The sequence below is a fragment of the Amphibalanus amphitrite genome, unplaced genomic scaffold (genome assembly GCF_019059575.1).
Source record: "Amphibalanus amphitrite isolate SeventyFive unplaced genomic scaffold, NRLGWU_Aamphi_draft 000136F_arrow, whole genome shotgun sequence".
NCBI lineage: Eukaryota > Metazoa > Arthropoda > Thecostraca > Balanomorpha > Balanidae > Amphibalanus > Amphibalanus amphitrite.
Genome location: NW_024881631.1, coordinates 465,773 through 486,659, shown reverse-complemented (window position 1 = coordinate 486,659; position 20,887 = coordinate 465,773). Strand labels below are relative to the sequence as shown.

The window sequence follows — 20,887 nt, the reverse complement described above, 5'->3', positions numbered from 1 at the left end:
GCTTCACATTTAAACCCAACGAGAATTGAAACATATTTAAACATATTTAAACCCAGCAAGTGGTCGCGCTGGGTTCCGTTGTTCCATTGCCAGGACCAGGAACCACTTATAAATTCCAGGAGGAAAATGATACTCTTTCCCACGTGAACGACAAGCCATAAAAATTATCGTATGGTATCTTGGCTCTCGCATATGGTGGTACGAGACATTGCAAGATTAACAGATTTCTAGTACCGTATGGAGCGAGCCTGCATCCGATACTATCTTTCTGCCTTCAGACGCATAGGAGCAAGTTTCAGTACTTCCTCGCTGTAGCTGTAGCCTGAGCTTTTATAACATGTGGACACTACCCCTTGCAGCTGACTGTCGTTTGCGGTCAGGAACGACAGACCTCATTCTCTCATTCATAATCACGTCATCGGTAAAAAATGTCCTTAGCGGGCCATTCTTGTCAGCGTGCCGAGCCAATATGCCCGAAATGTCACTTTCCAGAGCTGCAGAGTTGCCCTGCATTGATCCGCGGTAGTGGTTCCGCACGACTGCAGATTATCTTCCATCACAAAAACAGGGAAAGGGTGGAGTCGGTCGCACTGTCCTTGGACACGGAGATTGGTGAAGGGTCTCCGGCGCCAACGAGTCGTGAGTCATGCAGCACCCGACTCTCTGGGAGACTGACAGCGCCGATTTCCCGCCTGTGCCGGCGGAGGCTGGCTGCAGCTTTGTCCGCGCCGGGCCCTAGCTGTACCGTGTCCGCGCCGTCTGCGCGACGGCCGACCTCTCCAGCCCCGAATCTCGCGGCGGGCCGGAGCCGGAGCGCGGCCCGTGCACAGGGCGGGGCCGGGCTATATAGCCGGCGCACACACTGGGGCCCGGTGCAGTCGGTGAGACCGCCCGAGGCAGCAGCACACCAGCTGGACGCCATGGAGATTTTGGTGAGTGGATAGTGATAATATGGTTTTTATAGAGCACCGGCCGCGGGGGAGTCTGGGATCCTCACCCAGGGATAAGTTAAATATTCATGGGAATTGTAAGATTAATATGTCATTCATTTGGAGCTTTGAACCATTTCAAAGGCTTTTTGTATTAGTTTGCTTCGACAATAAAGTCTTCTGTCTTTGGGTGTCCGGACTCTGTCCGCTGTGCGGAGCTGTCGGTCTGTTGTGCTCACTGACTCAGTTTCCGCAGGTGATCGCGCTGGTGGCGCTGCTCGGCACCGCTGCCGGCCAGCAGCAGCAGTACGACCCGTACCGGGGTACGGAGCAGTTCAGCGGCACACCCCTGTACCGCGGGCCGGGCCAGGCCTCCCGTCCGGCGGCGCTGCGGCAGGCGGGGCCCTCCCAGTCGACGGCCGCCTCCCAGTTCTCCGGGTCCGCCTCACAGGGACCCCGACAGGGCCCCGTCGGAGGCCCCGCTCCGCTGGACGCCGTGCAAAAGGCCACAGAGGAATTTAACAGGTGAGCACAACCACAAACAAGTCTCTAATGCATGTCCACTAAGCGATACGAATCAAAAACAAAATCCTGCACACCTGATTATTTTAAACGAGCACAAACTGATATACGCTGCTTTGGATTTTTTCTGCAAGCGTCTGGTCTTGCTGATTAATTCTGTCTGTTTCCATCGCAGGCTGTACAAGGAGGCGGCCGAGCGCGCTGCCGCCGCCCCGGACGATCCTAACGCGCTCGGATCGCACCAGCCTCAGCGAAATTCCTTCCAGCAGCCCCAGCGCGGCTCCTTCCAGCAGCAGCAGCAGCCGGGTCAGTTCCAGGAGCAGCCGTTCGGCGGCCTACAGCAGCCACACCCCAGTGGGTTCCAGCAGCAGCAGTTCCCGCCCTCGGGCCCGTCCCTTGCCGGGCGGGCGCCGTTCCCCGGGCCAGGTCAGCCGTTCCCAGGGCCAGGTCAGCCGTTCCCCGGCCCTAACCAGCCTTTCCCCGGCTCTGGCCCAGCGTTCCCCGGCGCTCGCCAGCCGTTCCCGGCGTCTGGCCCGTCCTTCCCCGTCTCGGGCCCGTCCTTCTCCGGCCCTAGTAAGCCGTTCCCTGGCCCCAACCAGCCGCTCCTTGGTGGTCGCCAGCCGTTCCCTGGTGGTCGCCAGCCGTTCCCTGGCTCGGGGCCTTCGTTCCCCGTTGCCGGCCCGTCTTTCCCCGGCTCCGGCCCGTTTTTCGGCGGCCCTCAGGGCGGCGGACCTCAGTCGTTTGGCGGACCCCAATTCGGCGGACCCCAGGCGGGAGGTCGGCCCCAGTTCGGCGGACCCCAGGCGGGAGGTCGGCCGTCGGCCGGCCGTTTGTCTGCCGCCGCGGCCGGTCCGGTGAGCGGCCCCCCGCAGCCCGTACAGGACACCCCAGAGGTGGCCGCTGCCAAGAAGGCCTTCTTCGAGGAGTTCCGCAAACGAGCCAAGCAGGCGGCGGACGCGCCCGACAACCAGCAGCTGCATCAGCAGCAGGGGCAGCAGCGGCAGCCCAGCTTCTCGCACTCGGGAGGCCGATTTTAGAGCCACTCATTCGCCGTCTGTCCCATCACCATAAGAAATGTGAGACGAGTGCATGCGAGATATTTGTGAAATGACTGCGAACTTTGAATACCATGATTGTACTTGCATTTCGCTAGTCATAGTGCGAATAATTGTCGATGTGTAAACATTCAAAAGGATGTATGCGTACTGCTTAGGAACGGAATGAATGCGTCATACCTCTTAGCTAAACGGGTCTTTGGGGAGCCAAGTGAAACCGTTGTGGATACCGTCCGACTTAAGTTGACCCAGTAAAATGCAGCTTGCTCGACTTAGCAAGGTCTTAATTTTGGGTGCTTACTTTGTTGGTGTCTTGGGGATGGATCTGAGCACGATTATGATTGCCATAGCCATCGTCCAAGATATAATATCGCATGTCCCGCAAAGAAAACACGAAAATTAATAAACCATTTATTTTATAAATAGGCATTTCCGTTAGTTGTTGGAGAAGATTGCGACTGCGAAGCATTAATAAAAACTAACAGCTAAGGCAAGAAGCATGTCACTCACGCAAAGAATGTTCGAGGTCTGGTCACTCCACTGGTCTGGCGAAGTCCTACCTAACGCGTAATGGGTCACCTAGTACGGGGCGTAGTACACAGAATCATCATCGTCGTACGAGTGGACGACGGTGACGGTCGGCTGCTGTACGTGCGCTGGCCTCTGCTGTACGTGTACAGCATGCTGCTGCACGTGCGTCGGCTGCTGCTGTACGTGCGCCGACAGCCGCTGCACGTGCGCCGCCTGCTGTTTTGCATGCTCCGCCAGCTGCCGCTTGTGCTCCGCCAGGTGCTGCGCGTGCGTCGATTGGTGCTGCACGTGCGTCGGCTGCTGCTGCACGTGCTGAGAGGCGAAGATCTGTTGATCGTCGGGAGCGGCCGCGGCCTCTTTGTACAGCCTGTGGGGCAGAAAGGGATCCTTACAGTGAGAAACCAAAATAGTCCGTATGGGATGGCGAACTTTGTAACGACGTGACGTGCCACGTCAAGTTTAACAGACACTCCTTCAGTAATCATAAATCATTGTCATGGGATCTGAGTGGGTGATTTGCGGTGTTTTCCGGTATTGCTCACCTGTGGAACTGTTGGGTGGCCTTCTGGACGGCGTCGGCGGGCGCGGGTCCGCCTACAGGCCGCCGGGTGGTCTTTGGTCCGCTGTGGTACTGGACCGTAGGCTGGTGGTGGTACTGTACCGACTGGTAGCTCTGATTGTCATCGGGCGCAGCGGCAGCGCGGGCAGCCGCCTCCTTGTACAGTCTGGAAAAAGTCGCTGACAGTTAGGCAGATGAACTGGATAACCCTGATGGAAATTACTTGTAATGCTTGAGACGAGGACGTACGTTCATAATGATAAATTGTTATTACGGTTGTTAGTATTCGAACATTCGCTCGCTTCTTGGAGTTATCACTTATCAACACAGTGATCGAAGCCGGATGAAACCCGTTATTTTGACGAGAAGTTCCTATTGTGAATTAAAATGAAATCGGACTTACTCCACAAGAGTTCGTTGGGTCGGAGCTTTCGAATTGTATTACAATTCTTCGTCAGCGAGAGTCGTATCGGATGTTAAGATCGAATCGAAGGTACAGTGCGGATCGAACAAAATATGGGTCGGACAGGAGGGTCTCTGAGGCAACCGGCGGGTCTCCGACCCAACGAACTCTTGTGGAGTAAGTCCGATTTCATTTTAATTCACTATTCATCTCCACATCATGTCTTTAAATGTAGTTCCTATTGTTTTAGCACTTTCTACCTGTGGAACTGTTGGGTGGCCTTCTGGACGGCGTCGGCGGGCGCCGGCCCCCCTACGGGCCGCCGGGTGGTCTTTGGTGCGCTGTAGTGCTGTACGGCCGGCTGGTGGTGGTACTGTACCGCTGGCTGGTGGTAGTGCTGCGTATACTGGCCATCGTCGTCGGCAGTCACTCCGACCAGAGCCACCGCCAGCACCACCGTCAGCGACACCTGTGGGTGGGTACCGGAGGGAGGTGGGAGTCAGTGACGTGGGGAGGTCAGCACCACTTACAGCGACACCTGTGGGTACCGCCGCAGGGGAGTCAGTGACGGGGGGAGGTCAGTACCACTTCCAGCGACACCTACGTACCGCGGGCCACAGGGGAGTCAGTGACGTGGGGAGGTCAGCACCACCGTCAGCGCCACCTGTAGGTACCGCCGCAGGGGGGAGTCAGTGACGGGGGGAGGTCGGCACCACTTACAGCGACACCTACGGGTACCGCGGGCCACAGGGGAGTCAGTGACGTGGGGAGGTCAGCACCACCGTCAGCGCCACCTGTGGGTACCGCCGCAGGGGGGAGTCAGTGACGGGGGGAGGTCAGCACTCGTCAGCGCCACCTGTGGGTACCGCCGCAGGGGGAGTCAGTGACGGGGGGGAGGTCGGCACCACTTACAGCGACACCTACGGGTACCGCGGGCCATCACTGGTCACTGGTCAGTGTATGTACCAGCGGGGTACCGCAGGGGTCAGTGTTCACTGGTCAGTAGGGTGTCCCAAAAAAACTTTTTTGTTAATTTTTGACCGGCTGAAGGCTGCCCCCATTCCACTTGGCTGGGATATGATGCTGACAAAATTTCAAGTGAATCCGAGTACGTTTAGAGGTTGCGAGCAAATGAACATTTTTATCTCTTCTTAGGTGCATTTTAACATGGCTACCAGGATCGCATGCATAGCATGATTTAGACGGGGCAGAATCGTTCGCACTTTTTCCCTCCAGTCGTTTCAGCTGTTTCCTTGGCGGTTTCCGGAGGTTGGCCACAATTTTCATCTTCAAACTGTCCGCAAGGCGACCATCGACGAGCATCATTCCAGAAACCATCGTTAGGCTCCTGATGGTGCCTGAAGTCGCGGGCAAAGGCCGCGACCACTTCCCTTCTCTGCAGCTGCGTCTCGGTCGCATCTTTGTTGCCGGTTAACTTAAGATGAAGATCGTCCAGGCACATAATCAGGATATGGTCAGGTGTGTCGTCTCCTTGCAAACGGCGCACCTCACCGCTGAGTACCGCAGGTCGGGTCACCCTGGGCACTGGGCAGGTCCGCGCCGGGAGGCGGCGGATCCGGTGGATGTACTGGTACGACATACCTACTGCAGTATCCAGCACGTAATTGATGCCGATAGGCATCTACCGCCTAGCCCTTGCTTACGCCAGAGACTGAGGTGGAGGTCGGCATCCGGTCTCCCCAGATCCTCCTGAAGAAGGAGTCTGGCCATGTCATGCGTCAAGCAGTTGCAGCCGCCCCTGCTCCGGCACTTGTGATGGCCTTTGCTTCTGCCGGCACCTCCTGCGGGAAGCCGGCTGCTTCTCTGACCAGCTCGTCGTCCCTCTTACGGTCCTACTGCCTAGGCTGAGACGGAATATGACGATCTCCAATTGCCGCCATGTTGAAGCAGCATTGGCATTCCTCTCGAAGACTTTGTAACCTCCTGGTCCATCCATGTTCCTGCTGACGACTCTGGTGGTGGACCCAGGTTTCATCGCGAAATAAACCAAGGAGTTTAAGGAAGGACGACGCAGCCTATCACATGGTCAGCCATAGAGCAAGGGCTCTTAATATCGTCAATGATGCCGCCGAACGGGGAATCTCGCTTATCTAGCGGTACAACACCACCACCAAGTTAGAAGAGCAGAAGCAGTACCTGCTTCAGCTAGTGCATCACCATCAGCAGGCGCAGCCCAAGAAAATCAAGGATGGATAGACAAAGAAAGTGTTTCATAGATAGTGCAGTGCTACCTTCTGCTGTAAAATTGTCTAAATACCCTGATTTGTCATGCTTGTTCAATCGGTACATACCTACACATATTATGGAATGGGGTTTGCTCAGTCAGTTAAAAAGTGCACAAGCTCGCAACCTCTAAATGTGATCTGATTCCTCTGAAACTCGACCAGTGTCTTCCTTACCGGTAGTGGAACCGGGGCAAACTTCAGCCCCTTGAATGTTTCATAGTTTTGTTTTTCCCATGTATGCTTGGGACACCCTACTGGTCAGTGATGCTTCGGTCAGTGGTCACTCCCGGGAACATCACGGGTGGCCGGGGACACTCGAGCTGGGTTCATGTCAAGAAGTGCACTTATGGTTATCATTACACCGCCACATTTTGACGTGACGGGCCAATTGGAAAGGAATCCAATAAGATGGGACGTGGCCGGTGAAAGAACGGGACAGATGGAACAAATGGACCGGGAAGGGACGGGATAACAGCGCCTGGGGCCGTCAGTGTTCGCTCACCTGAAGCCGATTCATGATCCCAGAGAACTGTATCCACCGCCGAGTCCGTCCACCCGCCGCTCACACCGCACACAGCCTGGGTATGTCCGTCGGCGGCTTATATAGCGGCGCTGGATCCACCTCGGCAGTGCCTGGCACCTCCCGTCCGATAGGGATCGGCTCTCGTGCCCGGCCACGGGCCGTCCTCTTGTTATAGCGTTGAGAAGTGATTGGGAATATCCTTCATTGTTGTGGCAGATGTGATTGTCCCGCGGAAACAGCGCTCCAATAGCGCTCGTGCAACTTTCCAGGGTCATATGGTGAAGGAGAGCTCCCGCCCATTCCGGGAAACGCGGGAGTGTCCGTGGCTTTCCGTGACCGTATAGCATGCCATTTGATCAAGATTCAAGTGCCTGTTGTATTCGCCCGAGCCATGGGAGTGCGGTGAATGCAGCCCGCCCCCGCGGTCCGGCCCGGATGTGCGCGATACGGACCAACTGCATCGGCCAGCGGCGGGGGCAGACGGCGACGGCTGGTGAACGGCTTTGCTGCGGCCTTCGGCAGTCGGCAAGACGCGGGCTGGGCGCTGGAGCGCCAGCGGCTGGATCCTTTCTCCTTTGGCCATACCTCCAGGGTCCATGCATCCTGCCACCGGTAGTCGACAGAATGCGGGATGGGCGCTGGAGCGGCTGGATCCTTTCACCTACCTACGAACAGCAGCACGCGCTTCACGCTCCAATTGTCATATTTCCCGAATATGATAGGTTATGAAGGACGTTAGATAGACTCAGACCGAGCAGTGGACCCACAGAGATGCAGGTGACGTTTTTGTACGTAATGTACGCCATTGAGGATTGCAAGTACCTAGCTTCTAGCTTGGCGTTGCGTGTATGTCGGTTGGTAGACGACGACTCCAGTTCGGACCTCACGTTACCTTCATCCGCAAGTATACCTAAATAAAAAAGTTTTTCAGCCACAGGCACGAAAACATAGGTACGCACGAATTAGGCTCCTCGCTTCGCGGCCTGCAAAGCATCATCCCTGCTGATCGCCAAAATAACGGTTGCCAATAACTTTCGAGGGTGCTACCGGTCCGTCTCCTCGCCTTGTCCTTCGGGAAACGTGAGGGAAAACGAATCCCCACGACTTGCGAGACAATGATTCAAAATCCCTATTGTGAGCCTACCACTCTGCAATCCAGAGGCGGATCCAGCTCAGAGTTTTTTTGGGGGCAAACCATAACAATTTATCGATTCTTTCCATGCCTCGTCCATAGGCGTGATGTTAAAATTATGCCGTTTGGTAGGGGCAAATGCCCATTTTGCCCCCCCCCCCCCCTCTGGATCTGCCACTGCTGCAATCTAAAAATATTATCAAGTGAGAACGCTTATGGCTATCTACGATCTGTACTTTATTACTCGAGAGTTGAGGTACAATATTTTCTAGACAGACTACTTTGGTGATAAAAACTACATAAAGGAGCATAAGGAACTCGTGAATGCTTGATTCCCAATCTTCTTAAAAATATGAATGCAGTGCCAATTTCACGGACGCCTTCAAGTGGACATAACTTTATTTAAATTCAATGACGTCATGATTATAAACCAATCAAAGTGAAAGATTTTTATTGCATCTTACATTTACCTAATTAAAGTACATGCCCTGAACGAAATTGAATATTGAAAAAAGATGCCCTGATATCAAGCCCGCTGCACATTTCTCATGAAAATGAAATATACGTCTTCCAAAAGTGCCCACTTTGAACTTTGAAGTTTTGTACCAGTGCGGTGCACTGCACTCATAGATACGACGCATCATTGGCTTCTGATCTAAGTCACCTTGATTGAAAAAGAAATTATTTAAATAAGAAGCACTGTAGTTAGAGCCAAGATTCTTACACAGGTTAGAACACAGTGCATGCTTTTTTACACGTAACGTAACAAATACTGGTTATAGATTTATTAAAAGCCTTTGACGTCAGATATATTCATTTATGTAAGCTTCAGCGCTGAATTATTCTGTCCTTGACATCCGGTATGTCTTTTTCGTCAACACAACACACGCGCGCGGGGGCGTTGTGCAGGAGGGTCCCGCTTGATCCATGTTATTTGCTGTGATTTTATTTTCTCTGAACGTAGCTTGACTTGAAATTAGGTGCTGAATAAACGATTCACCAGCTTGATAAGGTAAGTTCAACTCCAATTGTGATCGAGTTGGCATCGTTGTAATGTAATATGATGGCGCGTTTCAGTTTAAGGTTGACCTGAGCATTCAGCTTTGGCTTATTTTATGTGTTCTTTTTTTTGCACAGCTACAGAGTTTCATGTTTTGCTGGATGATAAGGACTAGAATTTTATAGGGTCTGTTCCAGTCGCACTTCCTAACCCCTCTAAACTCCTCCGAGATTGCTTCCCTGTTCCAGTGGCATCTCTAGCCCCTACAAAGCCAAGGAGGGCCCTGCTCCAACCTCCTCTATCTTGGTCTTGGAGGAGTTCAGAGGCGTTAGGAAGTGCGACCGGAACATCAACCCATAGTCATGGTTGTGACCTGATTGTTTATTTAACACGAATGTGCGTGTGCTGTAACATTTGTTGCAGACGTTCTTCAACTTGACTCAGTGGACTGTATAACTGTGTGTGTGTTGACGTCTCGCATCATTTGGTGTGGCGACCGGGGCCTGACAGGATATAGGTTGATATGGTAATGAGGCGAAATTGGGAATTTATAATATAAGAAGTGGATGCTATATGAATGGATATAATTTTGGATCAAGGTTTAAGAGCACTCTTGTCAGAGCGACAAAGGAACCCTCTTTACAGAGAGCATGTTAAGACCTAAAAGGGTATGCAGAGCCCTCTTTTCAGAGAGACAAAGGAACCCTCTTTACAGAGAGCATGTTAAGACCTAAAAGGGTATGCAGAGCCCTCTTTTCAGAGAGACAAAGGAACCCTCTTTACAGAGAGCATGTTAAGACCTAAATATAGAGCCCTCTTTACAGAGGGACAAAGGAACCCTCTTTACAGAGAGCAAGAGGTATTAGGAAAATAAGGAATCAGATAGGAATGATAAGTAGACCCGGTCACCGTGAAATAGAAGACTGTGCGAACTGACTGTGTGCCACTCTCCCGTGCTCTTATCCGCCGCTGCACTCCACTCTTCACCATTCACAAACACAAGATTCTTCCGAACTGGTGAGTATTGCAGATGGCGAATAGGCGATGACAACACAGTATCACTGACAAGAAGAGTTGGCCAGAGAGAGCGAGGCAGTGCTCTCTCGGCGCCGAAAAGTAAAGAAGTGAGAGCGATGGCTGCTCCCGCCCCGTTTATGTACTGGGTCGGGAGGACACAGATGGCGACGGAAGTAATGAAATAACAAAGAAGCTACACACTACCCGGCGTCCTGGTAACCCTACCACGCGGTCGGCACATGTCGGCATAACGGCTCCGGCCCGCCGGGGACACAGTTCCACGTGCGACGCCACGCCAGCCCACCCCCTCCCCCCGGGTCAGTCCCTCCGGTAACAGCGCATCCTTTCATACAACTGCAGCTGTAGAACACGGTCGCAGGGAGAGAGGAGCGTCCCGTCACCCGATCACTGCCATAAAGTCTCTCGCGGACGGCCCATCTGCCAGCGGCGTAGCAGGGGGATGGGGCGGCGGCGGCGCGGAGCGGCGCCGGCCGGGATCACGCATCGGCCCGGCCCGGCAGCTACGATCAGAGCCGAAATGAGACGCAACACCAACTACCTAGTGCAGTTTGTCGGCAACATCACTCCCCCCTGTGTTTAGATATGCATTCTAAACACACATACCAAGGAGCCGACAAACGTTCCGGCACATACACTAACCGTATCTCATCACACCGCCATCGCTGCTGTACGGCGACAGCGGTAGTAGTCCGCTCCTTGAAGACGTTTCGGCTGGTCGCCGCCCTTCACTACGCTGGCCAGGATGTTTGACTTCACCTCCTCCAGGTCGTCTGTCAGCGGCGGCCGTGGCGCTTGCGCCGGCCAGTTCTCTTCGTCGTCGCTCAGGAACGCTGGGCCGCTCAGCCACCGGCTCTGGGAAGTGATTTCGGAGGCAGCCAGTCCCCTCGAGCAGTAATCGACAGGGTTCATCTTTCCTGGGACGTGCCGCCTGGTGCCGCTTGAGGCTCTCTTTCCAGACGACACCTGGGGTTTCCTCCGCTGCAGCCGTCGGCGCACCCAGGCGGAGGCCAGATCACTGGTCGAAGTGCCTTCCAGAACTTCGTGCCGGCCGCTCCTCCGTTTAGTCAGCTTGAATCTCCCATCAGAGAGGGCTCGGATGGCTCCTTGCTTCAGTTGCTTGGCGGTATCCACATCCCCGTCATACAGCAAGAAGTCATCCATGTCGAAGCTTCGCTGGATCTGCTCGGGTTCTCTGGGAGGCGCTGTCCATCCTTCATTCCAGTGCTCTTGGGGCGTTTCTTTGAGGACATAGTTGGCGATGCCCGGTGACGATCGAGCCCCCAGCAAACCGGTTTTATATCGTCCTTGGCTTCTGATTGTGCTCTCTTCCAACGGTTTGACCACTCTTTCTCCCTCCTTTGACCTGGGTTTAGTCTGGCAGCGCTCAGTCCCGAAAGGCTCGGTAGACCGCCCTTCATTGAGAGTAGCAGACCGCTCGTCCTCCTGTTCCGTCAGCAGCAGCTTCGTGGACATGACTTGGCGCAAGCTACTGGGAACGATGGCCGAGACCGATCCTGTCAGTGTCCATCCGAGGTCGGTCTTCACTGCTACTGGTTGATTCGGGCGTCCGACGCGCGTCTCTCTTTGCAGGACTGCTTCTAGGACGTTCGCTCCGATAAGTAGTTCCACTTGCCCACCGTCGTACTGTGGAAACTCAAGTCCGTGAAGGTGTTCACATCCCTCGAGCTGGCTTCCTTTTACCACAGGGACTGTCACGTTGAGAGCTGGAACGGACCACACTTCAGGGATTTGGATGTCACTCTTCCTTCCATCAGGATCCAGTGTGCTTATGGTCAGTGAGACGCGCTGCGAGGGCTTCCGGACGCCACCTCCTTCCACATTCTGAATTCGGAGTTGGCGACAGTGTCCGGTGATCCCAAGGTCGCGCAGAACGTCTTCACGGCAGAGGGATGTTTGCGCCCCGGTATCGAGCAGCGCAAGAACCTCTTTCGAGCCTCTGGTGCCATGGACTTGGACCCGAACTACCTGAAGCAGGGTGTCCGTCTCCTCGTTCAGTGAAACCGCCACGAACGGCGCGCTGTTACTGCCTTCTTCCTTGCGAGGTTTGTCGGGTACCGCTTGTCCTTTGTTGCCATGAAGCAGGGGATGATGCTTGAGCTTGCAGTCCTCGATACCGCACCTTCTGGCCACCCTGCACCTTCGGCTCCAGTGCCCTTTGCCGAGACACGAGAAGCACAGTGTCTCAGCGCTCACGATATTCATTCTTGCTTCGGTAGTTTTGGCCTTGAACGTCGGGCAGTCTGGGAGCTTGTGCGTGTCCTCACACACCACACATGCCCGTCGGGATTCTGGATCTGCCGAAGAAGTGACGCCTGTCGCGAATGCCGACTTTCTTGCCGTCCCACCGTCCCTGGACTTGGCTGCTTCTGTCCTGTCGTTTGTCACAAACTGGCTGCCAGAGTGGCTAAGGACATCGACTTCTATCTTCAACCATGAGCTAAACGCCTCCAGGGTGGGTCGCACTGGTCGGAGTCTATGCACTTCTCGGCCCCACTCTCGACCAAGCTCGACTGGTAGCTTCTCCACCACTCTTCTCAAGTTTTCGCTGCTCGCTAGGTCGCTTGAGTAGCCCAGATTGCGGAGAACTGTCACCGTGTTGTGGACGACTGAGTAGAATTGTTCCATGGCTGGGAGATCCATGAGGGATGGCGGGGGGCAGGTGAAGACCTTCCGCAGGTGGGCCTGTATGATGTCTTCCTCTCTGCCGAAGCGTTCCTGCAAGGTCTTGAGAGCCTCCTGGTAGAGTTCCCCGTCGAAGAGCATGCCGTTGATTGCTTGAGCAGCTGGTCCTTCTACCGCGTTCTGAAGGTGTGCCATGCGCTCGGAGTCGGACAACGACGGCTGATTGTGCACCAAAGCTTTAAACAGCCCAATCCAGCGTGGCCACTCTTGAGCGCTTCCTCGGAACGTCGGCAGGGTCAGACGTGGGATGCTCTTCACAAACGCCGATTGTTGATGAAACAAAGGCTGTTGCTCAGAGCGCACCGCTGTCACCCAGTTAGCGGGATGCTGTTCGTTCTTGCTGCTCGGCAGCTCGGCGTTGTTTGCGGCTGTCTGCTGCTCAGGTTGCAGTGTTCGGCGCTGTTCTTGTGGCGGTGGTCTACGCTGAGGCAGGTCGACCGTTACTGAACCCTCCACCACATTGCACTCCCTGGGGACCAGAGCGACGTTCTCGCCATCGAAATCGTTCCGTCTCTCCCACTCAAGGTCGCTCTCAGCCGCCTTGCAGAGACGTGCCATCACAAGCGCTCGTTCAACCTCTTCCTCCATAGCCTTCTCCTCCAGCATGTCCTCTTGCTTCTTCAACATGTCTTCTTGCTCCCTCTTCTGCCGCTTCAGCATGTCCTCTTGCTCTCTCTTCTGCCTTTCTCGTTCCTTTCTTGCCCTGAGATGCTTCAGCTCGAGGGCCTTCATCTCTGCAGTTATTTCAGCCTCCCTTGCCACTGTGGAGGCCTTTGAGCATTTTGAAGCCCGGGACCCACAGACCTTACTTCCGTCTCGCCGTGAAGCGAGCGACATCGGCTTCCCCTCTGTCACGGACGCTGAGCAGCCTGGGGACTTCAACTTGATGGCCTCTTTGATAGCCTTGATTGCTGAGGCGTGCCGTGCCGTCAACCGCGTGACATACTCTTCCGCCTCCTCTATCTCTTCAACTTCCTGCACCTTCTCCACATAATCATCATTAATCTTCAGGACGCTGTCCAGCGCCGTGTTCAGGGACTCAAGCCGCTTCCTAAGTTCTTCTTCACTTGCACAGCGATCGATTTGTACCTCAGCCATGTTACAGGCACGGGTGAGTAGGGCGGCCTTGCGGCCACGCTGCAGCTTCAGGGTCTTCAGCTCACCGGTGGCTGTTCCTTCCTTCACTCCGCCATCGACCCTGTTCTGCGGCATCGCCTTCCCGTTGCTTTCCTCTGTTGAGTCTTGAGGCGTCAGGGCTCCCAACTCTCCAGCAGCACGTCCATTCTCTGCTCCAGTGCCGTCGCCGCTCCGTAGCATCATCTCTCTGTTGTCTCCCTCCTTTGAATCTTCCATTTGCCTTCACTTAGATCCTGCAGGGGGCGAGTTGATACCACTTGACGAACACTGGCGAGGGTTTCTACTGCGGGCTGTGCCTCTGGACCTCTTCCTCTGACTTCTCACCTCTGGCCGGGATCATCCGGCCCGGAGGACCAGAAAATGTTGCAGACGTTCTTCAACTTGACTCAGTGGACTGTATAACTGTGTGTGTGTTGACGTCTCGCATCATTTGGTGTGGCGACCGGGGCCTGACAGGATATAGGTTGATATGGTAATGAGGCGAAATTGGGAATTTATAATATAAGAAGTGGATGCTATATGAATGGATATAATTTTGGATCAAGGTTTAAGAACACTCTTTTCAGAGCGACAAAGGAACCCTCTTTACAGAGAGCATGTTAAGACCTAAAAGGGTATGCAGAGCCCTCTTTTCAGAGAGACAAAGGAACCCTCTTTACAGAGAGCATGTTAAGACCTAAAAGGGTATGCAGAGCCCTCTTTTCAGAGAGACAAAGGAGCCCTCTTTCAGAGAGCAAGAGGTATTAGGAAAATAAGGAATCAGATAGGAATTATAAGTAGACCCGGTCACCGTGAAATAAAAGACTGTGCGAACTGACTGTGTGCCACTCTCCCCGTGCTCTTATCCGCCGCTGCACTCCACTCTTCACCATTCACAAACACAAGATTCTTCCGAACTGGTGAGTATTGCAGATGGCGAATAGGCGATGACAACACAGTATCACTGACCAGAAGAGTTGGCCAGAGAGAGCGAGGCAGTGCTCTCTCGGCGCCGAAAAGTAAAGAAGTGAGAGCGATGGCTGCTCCCGCCCCGTTTATGTACTGGGTCGGGAGGACACAGATGGCGACGGAAGTAATGAAATAACAAAGAAGCTACACACTACCCGGCGTCCTGGTAACCCTACCACGCGGTCGGCACATGTCGGCATAACGGCTCCGGCCCGCCGGGGACACAGTTCCACGTGCGACGCCACGCCAGCCCACCCCCTCCCCCCGGGTCAGTCCCTCCGGTAACAGCGCATCCTTTCATACAACTGCAGCTGTAGAACACGGTCGCAGGGAGAGAGGAGCGTCCCGTCACCCGATCACTGCCATAAAGTCTCTCGCGGACGGCCCATCTGCCAGCGGCGTAGCAGGGGGATGGGGCGGCGGCGGCGCGGAGCGGCGCCGGCCGGGATCACGCATCGGCCCGGCCCGGCAGCTACGATCAGAGCCGAAATGAGACGCAACACCAACTACCTAGTGCAGTTTGTCGGCAACAACATTCTTACCTGGTATTCTTACCTGGTATTCTTACCTGGTATTCTTACCTGCTTAACAGCTTAAGCAATAAGCATAGAATAGGGGTTGATTGAAACAGGTGGTTGACAGTATGGACTATGGACTGAACAGTTGCAAGGCATTTTATCTTAACTAATACTAGCATGATTTATGCACCTATTGTTTGCAGAATATTAGTCTTTTGAAGCCATGTGTGTACTGTACTGTTTACACTGAGATAAGGACCAACATTAATTCCATATTATATTCCAGTCCACCTGTTTTTTTTTTTGGGGGGGGAGGGATGACAGTCAGCCCTGCTCACTAATATACACTCTAATTATTAGAATTATCATAGCATATGATGTTGGTACGTTGGTATTACCTATGCCTGGAACATTGGTTTCAGGTAAGGTAGTCAGTTTTTTATGCATTTTTTCGTATCTGCTGTTCATGACATAGCTTGGGTTATCTAGAGTAATTAACTATTGTTATGGTCCTTTCAGCATGGCTAGTCTATAAGGTCTCATTTTATCAGTTACAGCCTCATTGAGCTAATCGCTTCAGCTATGTTGCCAGTTGCTAATTTTATAACTAAGAGATATTGGTGACCCTTGCTGCTGACAGCAGGCTTGAGCAGGCCCAGAAGTCAACAGTGGGTGGTCTAAACTGCATCCCTGATTGTGGTCTCAGCCAGATCCAGATTGAAAACACATTTATTGACATCATACTTATGTTTGTTTACAAGGGAAAAGAGCAGGAAATGAACCCTACCTCAGAACATCAGCATTAGATATCTGAGATGCATGTTTTGTTTATTCTGGCACCAGATGCTGACTCCATGATATCAGAGCTGAGTGGGGATCCACGTTTCCGACGTTAAAGATTGCCCACATTTATCGACTTCACTGCAGCGAATGTGGGAGAATCTAAAGACCATGAAACAAATACTGTAGAGACCCATTTTATTGGATATATATTGAAAGCTTGCTCCGTTTGGGACAGCGGCTGTTTCGGGTTTCGTTTCCGCCGGTGTCGGAATTGTTTGATTTGAACTGATTGATTGGAGTTGTGACGGAGAGCTGACACCCTACACTCCAGTGTTGTGGACGTCATGGTTTACGCGATACGGCTGAATCGTGCCGCCGGCCGTGTCGGCGTCCTTGGTTTGTCATGTCGCTCCGTAGTCGCGTGTTTACCGTAGTAGCGCGGCCGGGTGGCGACTGGCCGACCCTGAATGGCGGGTGTCGGTATCGGCGCCGGTCGGGGCCAACGACCGCCCGCTGCTGTCGCCAACCGGCGCTCTGGGGCGGTGGGACCCGCCGCTCCACTCTCCGGGCGGCCGGACCCGCCCCTCCCCTCTCCGGGCGGTGGGACCCGCCCCCACCCTCTGAGTCGGTGGGATCCGCCCCTCCCCTCTCCGGCGGCCGGACCCACCCCTCCCCTCTCCGGGCGGTGGGACCCGCCCCCTCTCCGGCTCGCGGCCCGGCCGGCTATTTGGGGAGACCGGCGGCAGCTGCTGTCACGTGGCGCCGGGCGTGGGTCGGCCGGCCGACAGTGGCTCGAGGCCCGCTACACAGATGGCCCACCCATCCTCCAATGCTGGTGACAGCATTAGTGGATAGGTGTTCTGCTCATACCGCTGCCCCAGGGAAACGGGTTCACGGGACCGAGAAAAGCGCAACTGCGCTCTGCTTATCGGTACGTTACATGAAGATACATGGGTGCCTCAGTGACGCTTGTATTTTGATTTTTGCACCACGCCTCGGTTTTTCGCCTGGCGTATGCTAATGCCAGTAGCTGTTGTAGTACATCGATGTAATGTCAGTTCGGTAATGTTGCGTGCACACGTGGACAGCCGTTTTGCACGTAACCTCCTGGCGAGCTGGTGGCGACGGGGGCGGACTCTACGGAGCCACCGTAACCGTGGAACCTGTCCGAGTGAGTGTGACAACCTGTCCGGTACAGCTGTGATGTCAGCGTGGCCAGGCTACTTTCCCTCGTTAGCTGCCGACACAACGTCAATGGCGGACACCTGTGAGTGGGAGGGGTAGGGGAGGGGGATAAGTCAGTAACCTGGACACTGGACAGTGCACCGACGGGAAATACGACTTTCTTGAATCTTGGAGCTCGGGTGTGTAACTCTAGCTACAACGTTCCGTAAACACTAGCGTAAAAAGTGCTTACCCAAGCAGAAATGGCAGTGAAATGTCCCTCCAGTGAAACTCTGCGTTTCCAGTGGCCTACTGAGCGCACTGTCATCCACCATACTGTCATGGTAGTCGACCAACGTCTGCCGGGCAAGCCAGCTCCTCAGCCCCAGGACATTGCATGGGCCTCTGACTTCAGACACCATCGACCGCTTTGTCTGACCGGAGTACTGGGACCCCGTGGCGGCCGTACGGAGCCACGGCCGCCACAGGGGGGGGGGGGGGGGGGCGACATTGGTGTCGGACACCTGTTGCTATTTCATTATTTCATGGGTCGATGGTGGGTGGCTTTTGTTATGTAAGGCAGCTTACACGTTACGTGACCAGTCCGAGTTCCAGATTCCTACCGAGATCAGGACCGTCACCGGTTGCGACACCGGCGCACATTTCGCTGAGTGGTCATACGGCACCAATGAGCACCAAGCAGCACTAGCTGGTGAAGTGCCCTTGGAACTTAGACCCTGGTATCAGCAGCGACTGCTTTTTCGTCGATATCTTTCGCAGTAGCGACATTCACTCGCCGTGAGTCCGAGCCTGCCTCTCGACCAGAGCGGCCGGTCGTTCGACCTCTCCATGGGACGGGTTTGACCGCCGCAGCCCGCCGGACCCGTCTGGTCAGGTCAGCTCGGGTCGAGCTGTGCTGCGCCGGGGGCTCAGTGCTGAGACGTGCGGGCGCGGTGCGCGCGCGGCGTGCTGGTGCGCGGGGCGCGATGGCCGGTGAGGAGCGCGGCGCCGACGGGCGTCCCACGGAGACCGTCGACCGGGGAAGGCCGGTGATCGGAGCACAGAGAACGGATAGGGGTCGGCTGGTGAACGGAGCTGAGGCTGGACAGCACCGGGGTGGGTACTGGCCCGCTGACGACCCTGGTAGGGTTCAGTGCAGGTGTGTGAGGTCTTAGGATAAGGGCTTATCCCTCAAGCCAGCATAAGGCACGGAATGCTAGAAAAGTAACTATTTGACATCTGAACCGTTTCAGCTTTTGTAGTATTTCTCTTCCTTGAGAATAGCATACTGTCACGCTCTTCGGTGAGTGGTAGCAGCGGGCCAGTCATGTCCTTGCATCAGGGGCGTAGGCAGGGGGGGGGGCACTGGGCCATGGCCCCCCCCCCCCCCCCTTGGGCGCCGAAGGCGCCCTTTGCGATTGGAGGGCGCCGAAGGCGCCCTCCAATCGCAAATGCAATTGTGATATAATCGAATCGAAAAACAATCGCGACTGGAGGGCGCCCTCCAATCGCGAATGTGTTTACAGGGAAAATACGGATGGAGGGCGCCCTCGGAGGACGCCCATTCCAAATACGCCCTCCAAATACGGTTGGAGGGCTCCCTCGGGCGCCCTCCAACCACATTTGTAGGCTGTAGCTCTCTAAGCGTAACGGTGGTCGCCTATGTAAGCCGCTGTCCTGTAAATAAGCGCCCTCTCACCCGAAGGCGCCCTCCTGTAGGTCGCCACCCTGCTACACATTGCCGCCCCTCTGCTGATCGGCGTCCTCATAATTATTGGCGCTCTTCTACCTATTGCGCCCTCATGTGAAATTTTGAAGGCCGCCTTTCTCCCTTTTGGCACCCTCTTGTTCAGTGCCGCCCTCCTACCTATTGGTTCCCTAGTCCTTCCTGTTGAATGCTAATCGGGGCCCTTCTCCTATTGGCGCCCTCGTGTTGATCGCCGCCCTCCTAACCACTGGCACCCTCCTGTTGATCACCGCCCTCCTATCTACTGGCACCTTCCTGTTGACCAGCGCCCTCCGCACAGACGCCGTCCTGTTCGTGTCATCCTCTTGAGCAAAGGCGCCCTCCTCACCATTGCCACCCCCATTTTAATCGTCACCCTTCCGCTCATTGGCGACTTGCAGTTGATGACCGCCCTCCCACCTATTGGCGACCTCTTGTTGATCGCCACCCTCCTATTGGTGCTCTCCTGTTCCTCGCCACCCTCTTACCTGGTGGCGCCCTCCTGTTGATTGTTGATCGGGGCCCTCCTACCTATTGGTGCCCTCCTGTTGATCGCTGCCCTTCTATCCATTGGCGCCCTCCTGCTGCTCGCCAACTTTCTACCTATCGGTGCCCTACTGTCGAAACTCGGGATGTTGATCGGGGCTCTTCTACCTATTAGCGCCCTCCTATGGATCGCAGCCCTTCTACCTATTGGCAACATCCGTTGATCGCTGCCCTCCTATCATTTATTTACTCCTTTGGCATGTTCTTCAACTTAGTCGTTCTATTGCACATAGTTGATGTCTTGCCTGTGAAAACTGCCACAAATGAACGTGCATTCAGCACAATGAATGAAGTACCTATACCTACCAAAACTATCTACGCTCTACGATGCATAAAACACGTCTTTGGTCTTAACGGATTGATCCTACTTTACGTGCATCATGGCATCTATATGTATTACGATTAAGTATTGTCAACAGGTTCGGCCGCAACAGCAGGCATCTGAAGTTTCGGTGATTGAAACTGGTTATGTGGGTACACTGTATGCACCTGTGAGAAGGCTATGAAGGCTGGTCTGAGGTAATTTGGATGATGTTTACGCATCTCGCGCTCCGGTATCAATCCGATACGGTGATCTGGTGCGTAGATATGCCACCGCCAATAAACTTTTATACATCGACACCCATGAGCCAAGCTTTCTATACAGTTTGTGTGGCAGCGGCCCGACCAAACCTTAGGTATTTTTTATACCTTCAAATTTGTTAAAAGAGCGAGAGGAGCTTTGAACAGTGATCGTATAAAAGGCGTGCCTAAAAAGCGGAGGAAAAGGTTGTTTTCAAAAATTTCGCGCGCCTTCGGCGCAGCATTTCAAGACCACTTGACCTTTTGTGACCTGGAGTATAAAGAATACACACGATGCAAAATCAATGCAGCACGACCTATACGAGGTTACGCAAAAAAAAACTGTTGGCATGGTAAAAAACGCCTCCCAACCCCCCCCCCCCCCCCCGTTGAGTGATTTTTTTATCTCGCGACCGTATGGCGCCCTCCTTGGGTGAGGTGGCGCCCTCCAAACCCTTGGCCCCCCCCTTCGCGATTTTCTAAATACGCCGCTGCCTTGCATCAATTTGCGACGGAGATTCACGGTCACTGTCCATTTTCACGGTCCACTCCCGGTCCATTCATGGTCTGGTCACAGTCTGTTTTCACTGTCAATTCACGGTCCATTCACGGTCTCTCGGATGGGGACTCGCCGGTATGTGCAGCAGTCGTGCAGTGGGCTAATGGAACAATGAGCGCCGCCGCTGGAGTGTCCGGTCCAGAGAGCAAGACTCTGTATTGTCCTGCTGAGTGCAGACTGCAGAGTGCTGGTACCTCCCAAAGTGACCGTCAATTGCCAACAGTTATTTCATTGATTTTTAGTTGTAAGACTCGCCACTCGTTTGATCGGGATGGTCCTACCCCACCCCAGAGCGCCCGGCGCG

The 20,887-nt window shown here is 54.4% G+C and overlaps 3 protein-coding genes across 10 annotated transcripts in view; 2 read left to right on the top strand and 1 right to left on the bottom strand.

Moving 5' to 3' along the window:
* Positions 1-197: 197 nt before the first annotated feature.
* Positions 198-2,595, top strand: LOC122382281 (translation initiation factor IF-2-like). Its single transcript, XM_043367426.1, has 3 exons — positions 198-932; positions 1,186-1,454; positions 1,627-2,595. Exons 1-3 carry the CDS (start codon positions 429-431, stop codon positions 2,486-2,488), a joined length of 1,635 nt encoding a protein of 544 aa, XP_043223361.1. The 5' UTR covers positions 198-428; the 3' UTR covers positions 2,489-2,595.
* Positions 2,596-2,904: 309 nt separating this feature from the next.
* Positions 2,905-7,162, bottom strand: LOC122382282. Its single transcript, XM_043367427.1, has 4 exons — positions 6,748-7,162; positions 4,260-4,468; positions 3,580-3,762; positions 2,905-3,404 (listed from the first exon to the last, which is right to left on the bottom strand). The coding sequence occupies exons 1-4, from the start codon at positions 6,760-6,762 to the stop codon at positions 3,086-3,088; spliced, it is 726 nt and encodes a 241-aa protein (XP_043223362.1). The 5' UTR covers positions 6,763-7,162; the 3' UTR covers positions 2,905-3,085.
* A 1,590-nt stretch (positions 7,163-8,752) lies between these two features.
* Positions 8,753-20,887, top strand: part of LOC122382279 (carnitine O-palmitoyltransferase 1, liver isoform-like) — a 31,487-nt gene continuing 19,352 nt past the window's right edge. For 4 of the 8 annotated variants that reach the window (XR_006256659.1, XR_006256658.1, XM_043367420.1 and 1 more), the window contains exon 1: positions 8,770-8,912. Coding sequence is in view for 3 of the 8 variants with exons in the window: in XM_043367416.1 (XP_043223351.1) it covers positions 18,178-18,307 (130 nt within the window). In the remaining 5 variants the exon portion in view is untranslated. Of the gene's footprint in view, positions 8,913-17,997; positions 18,308-20,887 lie in introns of those variants that run through there. The other 4 variants (XM_043367415.1, XM_043367414.1, XM_043367423.1 and 1 more) reach the window with 3 other exon arrangements.